Source organism: Paracoccidioides lutzii (assembly GCF_000150705.2).
Source record: "Paracoccidioides lutzii Pb01 unplaced genomic scaffold supercont2.10, whole genome shotgun sequence".
Classification (NCBI taxonomy): Eukaryota; Fungi; Ascomycota; class Eurotiomycetes; order Onygenales; family Ajellomycetaceae; genus Paracoccidioides; species Paracoccidioides lutzii.
The window spans coordinates 244,458-256,738 of record NW_015440956.1 but is presented as its reverse complement, the minus strand read 5'-3'; the positions used below and the strand labels follow the sequence as shown (position 1 = coordinate 256,738).

At 46.9% G+C, this 12,281-nt stretch overlaps 3 protein-coding genes across 3 annotated transcripts; 1 reads left to right on the top strand and 2 right to left on the bottom strand.

Moving 5' to 3' along the window:
• Window positions 1-1,560: 1,560 nt before the first annotated feature.
• Window positions 1,561-3,855, bottom strand: PAAG_04092 (hypothetical protein; the record flags this gene model as incomplete). The annotated part of the gene is made up of 3 exons (XM_015845165.1): window positions 1,561-2,597; window positions 2,692-3,486; window positions 3,840-3,855. 3 exons carry the CDS (start codon window positions 3,853-3,855, stop codon window positions 1,561-1,563), a joined length of 1,848 nt encoding a protein of 615 aa, XP_015699391.1.
• A 2,834-nt stretch (window positions 3,856-6,689) lies between these two features.
• On the top strand, window positions 6,690-8,967 carry PAAG_04091 (hypothetical protein; the record flags this gene model as incomplete). Its single annotated transcript, XM_015845164.1, has 4 exons — window positions 6,690-7,300; window positions 7,586-7,864; window positions 7,949-8,208; window positions 8,288-8,967. The coding sequence occupies 4 exons, from the start codon at window positions 6,690-6,692 to the stop codon at window positions 8,965-8,967; spliced, it is 1,830 nt and encodes a 609-aa protein (XP_015699390.1).
• A 1,902-nt stretch (window positions 8,968-10,869) lies between these two features.
• Window positions 10,870-11,288, bottom strand: PAAG_04090 (hypothetical protein; the record flags this gene model as incomplete). The annotated part of the gene is made up of 2 exons (XM_015845163.1): window positions 10,870-11,049; window positions 11,235-11,288. The coding sequence occupies 2 exons, from the start codon at window positions 11,286-11,288 to the stop codon at window positions 10,870-10,872; spliced, it is 234 nt and encodes a 77-aa protein (XP_015699389.1).
• Between the last annotated feature and the right edge of the window lie 993 nt (window positions 11,289-12,281).

Here is a 12,281-nt window from a genome sequence, read left to right as displayed (position 1 = left end):
GATTTAAGCACTTTTAAGGAAGAAGAAAGGGCCAAAAAAAGAAAAAAGGGAAAACCAAACCAAAAAAAAAAAAAAAAAAAAAGGTCAATAAAAGAGACGAACTGCATCGAATCCGCTCAATTATTCTACCCCTGGTGGTCGAGCAAAAAAAAAGATAGGATAGATTGTTACGAGGACACAGGGAACCGAGGGTTAAAACTGTTTCTTTTCTCCCTTGTCCTCCCTCCTCCACATTCTCCTCTTGTTTCCTCTCCCCTTCCCCTCCTTCTCTTGCAAGTCCTTCAACTCCACGTCTGTCCCCAAAGATAATTCAGCAAACCACCAAACTCTCTTAAATTTCATATCTAACACCATCCAATGGCCAAACCAAAAATACCCAGCTATTGATTCCCGACCGTATACATCCCGCAAGCTCCATCCAAGAGGTTCAACGTAACAAAATCGAGGGCAGGGGAAGAACTTTATTCCAAGATCACCGTTGAGCATGCAACCTAGAGCCGAGAACCAAAAAGAGAAACAGTCCCAAAAGGATGAAGGACAATGGATATGAAAAGAAAGAATAAAAGAAATAAGCATCAAAAAAATGTTTTGAAAAACCTTTCTCTTGGGACACAGAACACAGAACACTCACACACAAAGACATATCCACTGCAAACCATACAACTATATAGGGAACACGCAACTTTAATAGGTTCCAGCGTCAATTGTTTGCTTTTAACATGAAAAAGAAGCCAATGTCGTCATATCAAAGCTACACGTATCCAGCCCCCCTCCCCCCCACCAAAAAAAAAAAAAAAAAAAAAAGGGTGGGGTGCAAAAGAAGTAATCCTGTGTATATATGTATGATTTATAGGATTAATGATAAGGACTCCGGCTGTGCGTTTTCTGGGCTCAAGATGACTCATAATCCGACGGGACACCCAAAAAAAAAAAAAAAAAAAAAGGGGGGGGGGGGTTGTGGGACAGGAAACAAAGGGGGAAGAGGAAATGTGGAAAAGAAACATGCCCTGCAAGGGATATGAAGACCGTACCAACAAAAAATAAAAAATAAAAAATAAAAAATAAAAGGAAGCTGACAAAAAACAAAAGAATAATAATATGAGGAGCGACTGATTTATTCATATAAGTGGTGCTTCAGAGCGTTTCTCCATGCCGTTGAGGAAAAACGAAAGCGAAAAAAAAAAAGGAAAAAAGAAAAAAAGAAACAAGGAATATGAATAAAGAAAAGACTACAAAATGGAAAAGCAAGGAACTTTATCTACGTGGAAAGAAAGGGAAATATATCAGAACCAGAAGCAAGGCACCGCCCCCTATCGCAGCAAGCTTAGAGCACGAGCGTTGTGAAGGGGAATGCAAAAGGTAAAGGGATAATGTGACGCAGCAGACAGCAGCGTGGTTGATTGGGTACCCCTCTCCGGAACAGGAGCCGTAGCGAGAATGAGAATGGAAACGGGAAGATCGCGACGTCCACATCGGTATCAATGCCTCCCCTCTCCGTCCGAACAGGTACCCACATAACGTCTGCACATGTCTATTGAAGCTACACCATACCACGAGCCATCATCTGACCCGCCCGGTCCCATCGTCAGCCACGCCTTTGGTCGCAGCAGGTGCCCCTGCAGCGACTTTGGGATGGTTGCTGGCTGGTGCGGGTTGCTTGGCAGGGGAGCCTTGGTGGGCTGCGGGCTGTCCGCGAGTTGCGGAGGAGACTGAGGCGTGATCTTCGTATTCATCAGGGATATTGTTGGGATGGTAATCGTCACCGTAGCTGTCTCTTTGCAGTGTGCCAGTACTGGTGGGATCGAGATGATCGGCTGCAACTGCTGATGGGTGTCGATCGTATCCACCCTGTGGATGATGTGTCGATTGTTGTTGTTGTTGTTGTTGCTGCTGCTGCTGCTGCTGCGCTGCGGCTTTAGCAGCACTTTTAGTTGTTTTCTTACCCTTGCGCCCCTTCATCTTTGCCTTTTCAAGCAATCTTCTCTTTTCCGCCAGCCGGCGCCGTTCTTTGCGATCTTTAATTTCATATTGCCTAATCAGTGCCTCAGGCGGGTGGCCGAAGATGCTTTCATATTCACAGAATTCGCAGATCCAGATTTCATCGATGTTGGGGGGGTGGTGGAGGTTTGTATACTGTTGTTGGAGCCGACGTTGGCGAGCGGCTAAGGCATAGATGCTCCCGGGAGATCGTCGTGTCTTCTTGCCACTGGCTGTGGGGGGGTTTTGCCCGCTTTGGGAAGGGTGTTGGGGTAGTGCCTGGCCTTGGTGGTTTGGCTGCGAGGCCATGTTCGGGCTTGTCTGGGTCCCTTGTGTTGAGAATCCCTTTTGGCCAGGCGGCACTGTAGAAAGCGGCGGGTTGGCGACACGATGCTGTTGTTGAATCGTATAGACGTTTTGGGTTTGCCATGCCATGCCTTTGGATGAATCTGATTCACAAGTGAAGGTGAACTGCGTATTCGTCGGCGAGGACTTCCTTGTTTGATCTAGCAGACTAGCGTTTTCATGTCCCTGTGGTGCTGATGACGAGAGAGCTGCTGCATTGGCTATAGCCGCAGAGATTATTCCTTGATCAGAATCGTTAGCGTATTTCAACTTGGCTTTTATCCCCCCGCAAAATAAGAATAGAAATGGGTTGGGGTGACGGGAGGTATGTTCAGTTTCAGAAAATGTGTGAGTGAGGCAAGCTTATACCAATTGATTCTTGAGCAAGTGAAGTTGCCACATCCTTGCGACCAGGCCCAGGCCGACCTCCTAGCCAACTGTTGGGGTTTTGGGCTGCAAGGGGTGTCCTTCCGCTCACGGCACGACCAGCATTCCGTCCATAACGCCCTCTCCCGGGGCCTGATATGCCATTCCCCGCAGGAGAAGCCGGATTCCCCGTTCCGTAATATGAGCCGGTCCCGCTTCCATCATCCAAAGACGCTCCACTTCCACCATTGGCAGAAATACCCATAGTCACCATATCCGCAGATATATTGGAGTGACTCCCAGGGTTCCCAGACGTGGGTATTTTCCTCTTTTTTTTATTGTTCGTATTCTCAAAGGCATCATAACCATCAAGCCCAGAGGATGCAGTTTTGGTCGGAATGTCTTCCAAATGCTTTATGTATTTCTGACGAGTCTCACCAGTAGGGGAGAGGGACGATCGATGAAATCCCCCGCTCCGACGAACAACCACAGGACCGTCTTCATCACCACTTTCTCCATCATCGTATGGGTGATGATGGTCACCTTCAGGACTGTGTTCGTGTCCATAGTTGTTCTGTTGCACGTAAACCTTGGCATCGTTTACGACATCGCCATTCCCAGCATAGGAACCGTAGAAGACCTGAGTTGCAGGCGGAGTGGGCGGGGCGGGAGGGTATAGTATAGATTCCGCCGCCTCGGGAGATAGGCGCGAGCGTATCGGACGTTTCGGCAGGGGGCGGATTAAACGTTCTGGGAAAACGGGTGATGGAGTGTCAGGAGCGGAAGTGAAGGTCCCGCCTACGTGATGACCGCATCAGCATCCAGATATCATATAATATATTTTAGGAGTAAGCGGATATCATCTGTGGTTTCCACGACATATTCACTAGGCCAAGGGTGGTTGTGGGAAATTGTTCGTCTTCCGTAATTATTTTCTTTCTTCTTTTTCTTCTTCTTCTTCTTCTTTCTTTATTTTGTTTGTTCTTTATTTTGTTTATTTCTTTATATTTTTTTTTTATTAAATTTTCTTTTCTTTTCTTTTCTTTTCTCTTTTCTTTTTCTTGTCTCTCCTTCCCACCGACCAGGGCAGACAAGCTGGACCATCGAAATATTCGGGATATGGTGGGTCAACCACAGTGGAGGTGACATACTCAGCGTAGCAGCCATTTTCCAACTTTATTAGATCCTGCAGACAAGATATCCAGGTTTGCTTGTTGAAAGACGACGTTTTCAAAAGTATGCCTCGGGGAGACGGTTATAGGGGGTGGAGGGGAGGGATGTGGTTGATAGGGGAACCAAAATATCGAGCCTGATAGAGCAATGCAATTAGTAGGATGAATCGTGTGGCAGGATATTTCGGGATCTCAACAGACCAGTCTCTTTGGACCGTAGATGTGGATATATCCAAGTCGGCAAGACTGCAATAATAGCAAAATCCACGATTGCCGGGGGGAGGGTTCAGGGTGGGACTTACACAGGAAGATGGGGATGACAAATACAGACGAGGGTGTCTACTGCCCACAGGCTGACTGGGCAGAAAGGGAGGGATATAAATAGATAATTCCAAGTGGCTGGCTGCAAGAAGCCAGATAGACGATACGCAGAATGTCGACAGGAAGCAGCGCCAAGACAATTCACAGCGAAACCAGTAGGATCGGGATGACAATGGAAGAAGCGGAAGAGAGAGCGGAAGAAGAAGAGGAAGAAGAAGAAGAAGCAGACGAAGATGTGGTTTGTGGATGTGGATGATGTGGATGATGTGGATGTGGGTGTGGATGTGGTTGTGGTTGTGGTTTGTGGTTTGTCCGAGATGTGCCTCAGGCACGGGCATTTCAGTCTTTGAGCTTTCTCGGGGGCTTCCATGGGAAAACTGCCGCGCTAGGCCGCTTTGGGAAACGGGGCATCGGCCCGGGAACCTTCCATTGGGAACCTTTGGGGGAAAGGGGGTGATATAAGACAAGAAGATATAAGGAAGTATGATAGGGAATAATGATGGGAATAGGTGGAACTCTTTTTTTGTAGAAGGATGGGAAAATACCGTCCCGCTGCTCTTGATTTTGGCTCGTTGGGCTTTGCGGATAAGTTACATCGACATCGACATCATATAATTAGTGCTGGTTACTTGCAATGATATGCCCCCAAGGCAAATTCTATTTGTCATGGAACCCGGTCGTGGCAAATCTTCCCTTTCCCCGATTTCACACGAATTATTAAGTATCTTCCTTCCTACATGTTCTCCCGAATTCCCCATGTCAGAGAGACAGCAACTAAAAACTAACCACGAACCACGCCGATGAGGGAGATGACCTGCACATTGACAGTACCGTTGCCTGCTGGACAAACATCAGACTGTCTCACCTGGAAGATATACATTTCCTCCCAGTTTGAATAGTCAAAAGTCTCTTAGCCAAAGACAACTTCTAACGACGGGGACATCGTGTAGCTGTGTGCCAGTATCTTGACCGTGGTAAAGAGGAAAGAAGAAAGAAGAAAGAAGAAAGAAGAAAGAAGCAAGGAATCTCCATGTTCATTCCTCCATCTGGTTGAATGGGACTGACGGCCTTGGTAATTGGAACGATGTGGCTTTTCTCCCCCTCCTTTTCACTTACTACTCCTCCGTATTAACCACAAAACACGTCACTTGAAGCCACATATCAGTTCCATCACGCCCGCCGTGTGACATTTTCAAGTTCCCTCTGAATATTCCAGTTATGCCCGCCCTCGGAGCTGATCTGTTATTCTCAGTTCGTACCGTACAGTTGATAAAGATACAGGAGGAATGGAAATCGGTTTGACTGCTTCGGTTTCGAGTTACCAGCCTCCTTGGGAGGAGTGGCTAAAGCGTTCAGACCTAGTGGAGTGCTGTAGGTATGATGATACGCGGGGATGTTTGACTCGGGACTTCGAGGTAAATGTGATTTAGGCATGAAACTGAATCTATGTAAATATATGATGTCAGTCAGGAACTGAGAAAGTGGATCGGAGTGGCTGTATCCATATATCAAGATCTCACCTCTCTTGTGATATCATATCCATATTAATTCAAGTATCAATACTTTTTTCCCTCTGTATCAGATCATTCTGCCAGAGATTTACCCAATTGCCCTCAGGTCGGCGCACAGAAAGAGGGGGCAGACTATCAATGCCAGGAGTTGTCTGGGAGCATTCCGATACAGACACAGTCATTGATGGGAGGAGTGTCATGCATATTCAATTTCCTGAAGGTATCGTTATATGGGTGGCGCTGGAAGTTTCTGTAGGAAGTAACTAGCCGTTGAAGCCGTGGGAGAAATGGAAAACCCTATTTAGCTGTGCATGGTGGCGTGGCCATTGCGTGCGCAAGTGTTTGGTTCAGCGTAGGATAATACCACAAGCGCAATGTTCACTGCTGACCTGAGTTGAGTTGACTTGACTTTGAAGCTAAAAGAAGGGAAAAGAAGAGAAATGCGCGGGGAAGACGGGAGCAGCCAACCCGACATGTTGACTTGGTTAAATGTTCATAGTCAGTATTAGTTTTCTACGGAGCAAGAAGTTAGTAACTTAACTAGTTAACTAACTAGTTAACTAGCGAACCCAAGTCAGTGCCTTATGTAATGTCTTTGTCTCCTCGCCCGCTCGCTCACTCTCTTTGCAAACCTCGTCAACTGCTACATCCCCCTCCTCTATACCTCTTTTCCCAGAGCATGTAGCTGTTCATTCAGCTTGTCATCTGTGGCTGTTTCTGGAGGTTTTGCTCTTTGTTCAACTCGTTCAAACTTCTTCCAATTGTCAGTCCACACACACTCCAACCACGAAGCCCACCACTGTCGCCGCCTTTTTGCCCTCGACAAATTCCGCTCCGAAAACAGCTGCTCACTCCTCGACAATCAATCATTCTACTTCATTTCTAAATCAAAAATCCTCATCGGGGATCCTTCTGGCATCTCTATGACTTGCTAGAAAACCGGGTTTGGAAGTTGTAGCAGGAGAATAGCCCAGCCCCCGCTCCCCCCATTTCAGTCATGACTCCTCGTCGCTCGTTCCGCGCTCGAACAACACAACCATCCGCCGCAATGCAGCACACAAATTCATCCAGCTCCTCAAATTCCTTCAGCCGTGCTGAAAGAAGCACGCGCTCAAATAACAAAATCCCCTCCCCACACATTTCTGCCAACCGCTCGCAGTCCATAGATGACGTCGAGCAAAATTCTCGACCTGACCTCCCGCTAACGCGCCATCGCCAACGAGGCCGCAATAACAGTGAACAAGGCAATGCGCTTCATGCTCCTGGCGCGGAGGAATACGACGATGAAGAAGGTGATGACGAAGAAATTACCAGATGTCTGTGTGGTCAGCAGGATTACCCCGGCCTTCCTCTCATCTACCAGGATAGAGGAAGTTCCAGTGCCACGAAACTGGGCATGAAGGATGACTTGGCCCCGGGTGCCTCGGCCTCTGCTGCTGAGGATATGCAGTCTGAGGAACCGGGGAGCTTGTTCATCCAATGCGACTCGTGTAAAGTCTGGCAGCATGGAGGTTGCGTTGGGATTATGGAGGAGGCCTCCAGTCCTGATGAATACTTCTGTGAACTGTGTCGGAAGGATTTGCACAAGATCATTGTAGCATCTAATGGGTGAGTGATAACTTTGTCATTCCCCATCACCTGAGTACTATTTACATTATGAATGCCATCTTGGTCACTGCCTGGCGATTGATGGGTTTGTGAATGTTCATCTGCTGGAATGGCCAAGGGCGTCCCTCCAGATTCTGAAGATGATGTTTCTCTCCTCAACTCCACATACACGTATCGCATAAGCCCTCTATATTTTTATCTTCCTTCACCATAGCATAGCCTTGCCTTTGTCCCCGTGTCATTCTCTACAGTTAAGATGTGGGCGTCACGCTTACGGTCGCGCAGTCAGAAATCTTCTCGCTACCTTCCCGTGGTCGGATCGTCATCCGGATCCTCCTCTCGTTCCTCCTCCATTGATAGCTCCAGAAACCTGAAAGATAAAAAGGGTCGCGGCAGCTCAGGGCCCCTCAGCACAAAGCGACGCTCAACCATGAATAGCCGCGATGCGGCCTACGACGAAGAACAGTTGCGACGCGCGATTGAGGAGAGCAAAGAAGACTCCAAATCAGTGGCTGATGACCTTGGAAGCCGTAGAGGCAAACGGAGCCGTAGTGATAGCGAAGCGTATGTTGGCTCTCCCTGCGCGTTGGGACTTGCTGGCCTGTCTGGCGGCTAGAGCAGCTACTAACTCCCTGCGCTCACAAACAGGAATAAACAAACTGCTAAACGACAGCGTACTGGCTCGCTCTCCTCTTCTCTTTCGAAACACAGCAACTCCCTATCACATCCACTGTCCGATGAGGAAAGCAAACCCAATAATGTCCCCGAGGGAAATGGCTCCAAGAAGACCAGAGGCGTGGTTCGAAACCAGCGCGAGAGAGAAGCTCAAGCCGCAGAGAAGGAGTTGGAGAAAGAGACGAATGAACCTATCAATAGACGGAAAAGCCGATCAGAACGCCGGAAAGACCGTGAGTGCCAATGCCTCTAGTCATACAGTAGCAATCGGTTTAAACAGAAGGAGCAGACCAGGCTAACAAATCCAAATAGCAGATGAGGAGCCCGCCGAGACAGCTTCACCTACAAAAACCAACGTAAATCCTCCCACCATCACCCAATCCGCTCCCGACACTCCCAGCACAACAAACGAACCCTCAAACGCTAAGCCTGCCACGCGCAAAACCGGTCGACCAGCCGCCCGTCGTGGCCGTCTAGGTCGAAACCAATACACCCGAGACCGCGACTCAGTAAACGGCAACGACATGAGTAACAACATCAACCCCCCCCGTCGCGGACAATCTCGAGACACGGGCAACGGCGATTCACCTACAAGAGGCCATCTAGGCGCAAACGGCATCTATCTTAACGGCGGGGAGTCTGGGAAACCGAGCAAACCGCGCTACATGAATCCGCAACGCACGACTATGAATGATATGAAGAGGCGAGTTGCTGCTATTCTTGAGTTTATTTCTCAGTTGCAGGTTGAAATGGCTTCGAACGCGATGCAGACTCCCCTGAGTGGAGCAGGATCGGCAACGAAGGAGACGGGGGACCAGGGAGTCAATGGCGAGCAGACCACTGGCAGTGGCGAAAATACAGAGGCAAATGGAACAAGCCCGCCGGCCAAGGAGAAGGATTTTAAGGATCTGACAAGTGTTGAGATGATGGATGTCTTGACGCGGGGTCTGCTGAAATGGCAACAGGAGTTTGGGAAGTATGGGGAGAAGTGAGGCATGTAGGGATTGATTGCAGTTCGGGTTGGGAACTTGCCGTTCTTCTACCGCGCTCACTTGCCCTTCGTCAAATATATATATCCCCACGACATCTTTCTCTGGCTCTGTTACTTAACGGATTTTGAATCCACCCTGCGGGATTATTATATGAACCCTAACGAATGGAAGAAATCGAATTCATCCGATTTTCCTCATATGTTGCGATACCAGCGCCCCTCTGTACGATATAGCCATGTGCCTCGCGGGTCCCAATTTATTAATATTCACATGAATAAGTGGCTACCTGTGCCCTGTTAGCTCCCCCATCTTTCATTAACTTCCTTTCCCGATGAGAGAAATAATACCTTGCCGTTCCTGTCCCCCAGCTTTGATTACGATACCCCGACGACACGATTCACAGGTTCCTGCTCTGCTACATTTGAACTATTGTAAACGGCGCCTGGACCTACTTCGGAATGACTCTTCAAGGGCCTGCAGGAACATTTGTGTTTTATATCTCGCCTTCTTCAATTTTGTTCTGGATCTCGTTCCAGTTCCTACGCACCAGGCTGCCCTCCTATCCCCTGCCTTCTATTTCTTTCCATTCACCATACTCCATCACAGTTCTCCAATACACCATATAATTTATGCATTATCGACTTATAATATCATATTTATTAGGAATCAGTGGTGCCGGTGCCTCTGAACAGCGAGGATACGAACTGCATATCCCATTATACCTTTGAGATCTTTCATGCACGTTTTTTTATAAAGTTTTATTTTACCCTTCGTTTTTGTTATTCGTCCTGTTCATGGCTGTTTACCTTGTTTCGTGAATTTTCACGTAATGAAATTGCTGGGGCGCGGGTAGGGATTGGAGGCGGGTGACTATGGATGGTGCTTTGATTTTCAATTCTTGGGATGTTTGGTTTACCCTCCTCTTCTTATTCTCCTCCTCCCTTCGTTTTGTAACTTGTTTTATATGTTTATATGTTTATGCCTTTCAATTGCACTGGGACAGGAAATGGGACTGTGGGTAATGGTGTCATGGTTCTTTTCCTTCTCCAGTCCATTGTCAACTTTTTTTTTGTTTTCTTCTTGTTATTTTTGATGTTGATAATGTTTATTTTTCTCCTTACTAGCTGACTGATATGTAATGTTTTGCGATACCTCCCCCCTTCCTTTTGTTCGACATTCCCCTTCTTTTCGCCACCCCTTCACTATTCATTACTATCAAATCTCTCCCAACCCAACTCTCCTCTGCCCCCCTCCCCAGTCGCCTTTGTTCTTAATGCGTACTTCGTATGTGATGATACTCTCATGTGTGAAGGGCATGTGTTCTATACTACTTCCACGTCTTTGCCATTTCTGTTTCTCCGTGGAAACCGATTTGAGAAATCCTGTGTTTTAGTAGCAGTTCAATATACCATATGAAGAATATGTGTGTCCTTTGTATATATTTCATCAAACCTACCTATCTCAAGCAGTTACGGATAGCCTAGTGTGGATATTCAGTATAATAACGACTCTCATGCTTTCTTAAAAACCTGCATATAGGCGAACAAATTTTAGGCGCCACACACAGGACATGATTGTAAAATAGAGATCGATTGGCTAAGTGAAGATCCCAAATAAACAAAAGGAAGGAAACAAATTAAGAGATGATGTTAATGAGGGAAAAGCATTAAAATGTTTTGAAGAGAAGTAAAATGGAAAGTGCTGTGTAAAGCTGCAAAATCTTGAATGCTCACGGGAAGAGATGCTGGCGAGGTCTGGAAAAGCAGTGAGTGAAATGAGAGCGAAGATATTAGTGAGAAGGGGAATGGCTGAGGTATCCAACACAGAGTGAGAAATCCCACAGACGGAGAGCAGAGTGAAAAGGGAGTGAAATTGCAAGCCTTAGAAAGAACTCGTGGGGCCTCAGGGGACCTCAAAGGCTGGTTGTTTTTGACCTTTGTCCATCATTGCATCAAATTCGGGATCTCCCACCCTGACGCGGATGCCCACAAGCCAGTTATCCGACTCCTTCAATTTCGCTTGACGACATGAGTTGTTCATATCGGGTCCGATGTCTGTTAAACCAATTTTCTGGACTTGGATCTACACACGAATAGAAAGTAAGACGGGGGAACGACATGGCCAGGACCTCAATCTCTTTTGGCTTTTGGCGTCGTTGTAAATTTCGTCCCAAGGGCTTTTCCACCCTGTGTTGGATGGATATGGTGATGGATATCTGATATCGCCTGCGCATGGTAGTTTGGGACTTCAGCCACTATTGCGGTCACCAGAGCCATGAATGAGATAGCTATAGGTTGGGTCTGCAACGCTGCTGCCGCCATCTCTGCTAAGTCAGACAGGACTTTTGATTTCCTTTCCGATTTTGGCCGTTTACTGGGGGAGTGTTTATCCAGCCGGTCTGGATAAGATGTAGATGTTTTCTATATGGTTTCTATTGCAAGGGGTCGAAATCTATAACTCGATATTAGGTAGATAGGAGAGTAGAGTTGTAGAAGAAATATGATAGATAGATATGGAGAGGGTGCGCTTGACACGATATCTTATATTCCATCCTCTTGCCCTCCAACCCAGAGCGAGAGTTTTCATGTTAAACAGTGCGTATATGAAAGACTTCATAGCACTTATTTATGCTCTATGCAGTTAACCACAAGATGGAAGCTATCATTATCTGACATTGAGACATAAGGGAAACCAGCATGGGGTCGTGGTGCTTCCCTGATTTCGGGGGAAATGTACCAAGCTTTTAGCAGTTTGGCAAAGTATCAATGGTGCAGTTTGTCTTAGCTTTCTGACAGAAAATATTCAATCAGTGATAACCTACATTTATCTCGCAAAGTTTCTTTTGTTCAGCGTCACTCGTTGTGAATGTAAGGAAGCTATCTCCTCCACTCTGCTGTCGAGATAAGGTCTTGGTTCAACCATGCTACCAATTTGATATTAAAGTATTCTCTCATCCCTGAGTTGCCCGCGGTTAAGCTTTGAGGTCAAGGATCTCATTCGAATAGTGGGGGATGTTCCATATCTTTCCAGTTCCCTTTGTTTTGTTCTCGTTGCATACGAAATTCAACTGTTGGTATGACGTTGGAAGGAGTCGCAGTTGGGTAACGTAAATAATCGACAGACCAGCTTCTGAAAGTAGCCCAATAAGATATTGGGACCGAGGGTCAACTGCTTCTGATTCCCGATACTCTCCATCGGCTCACATTCCACATTCATAATGTGTGCCAATTTTGACGAACAGAGAGAGCAGAGAAAGCAAAGAAATCTTTCTCCTCTACTTTCGGTAAATAGCCCTTCTGGTGCGACTTTGTCCC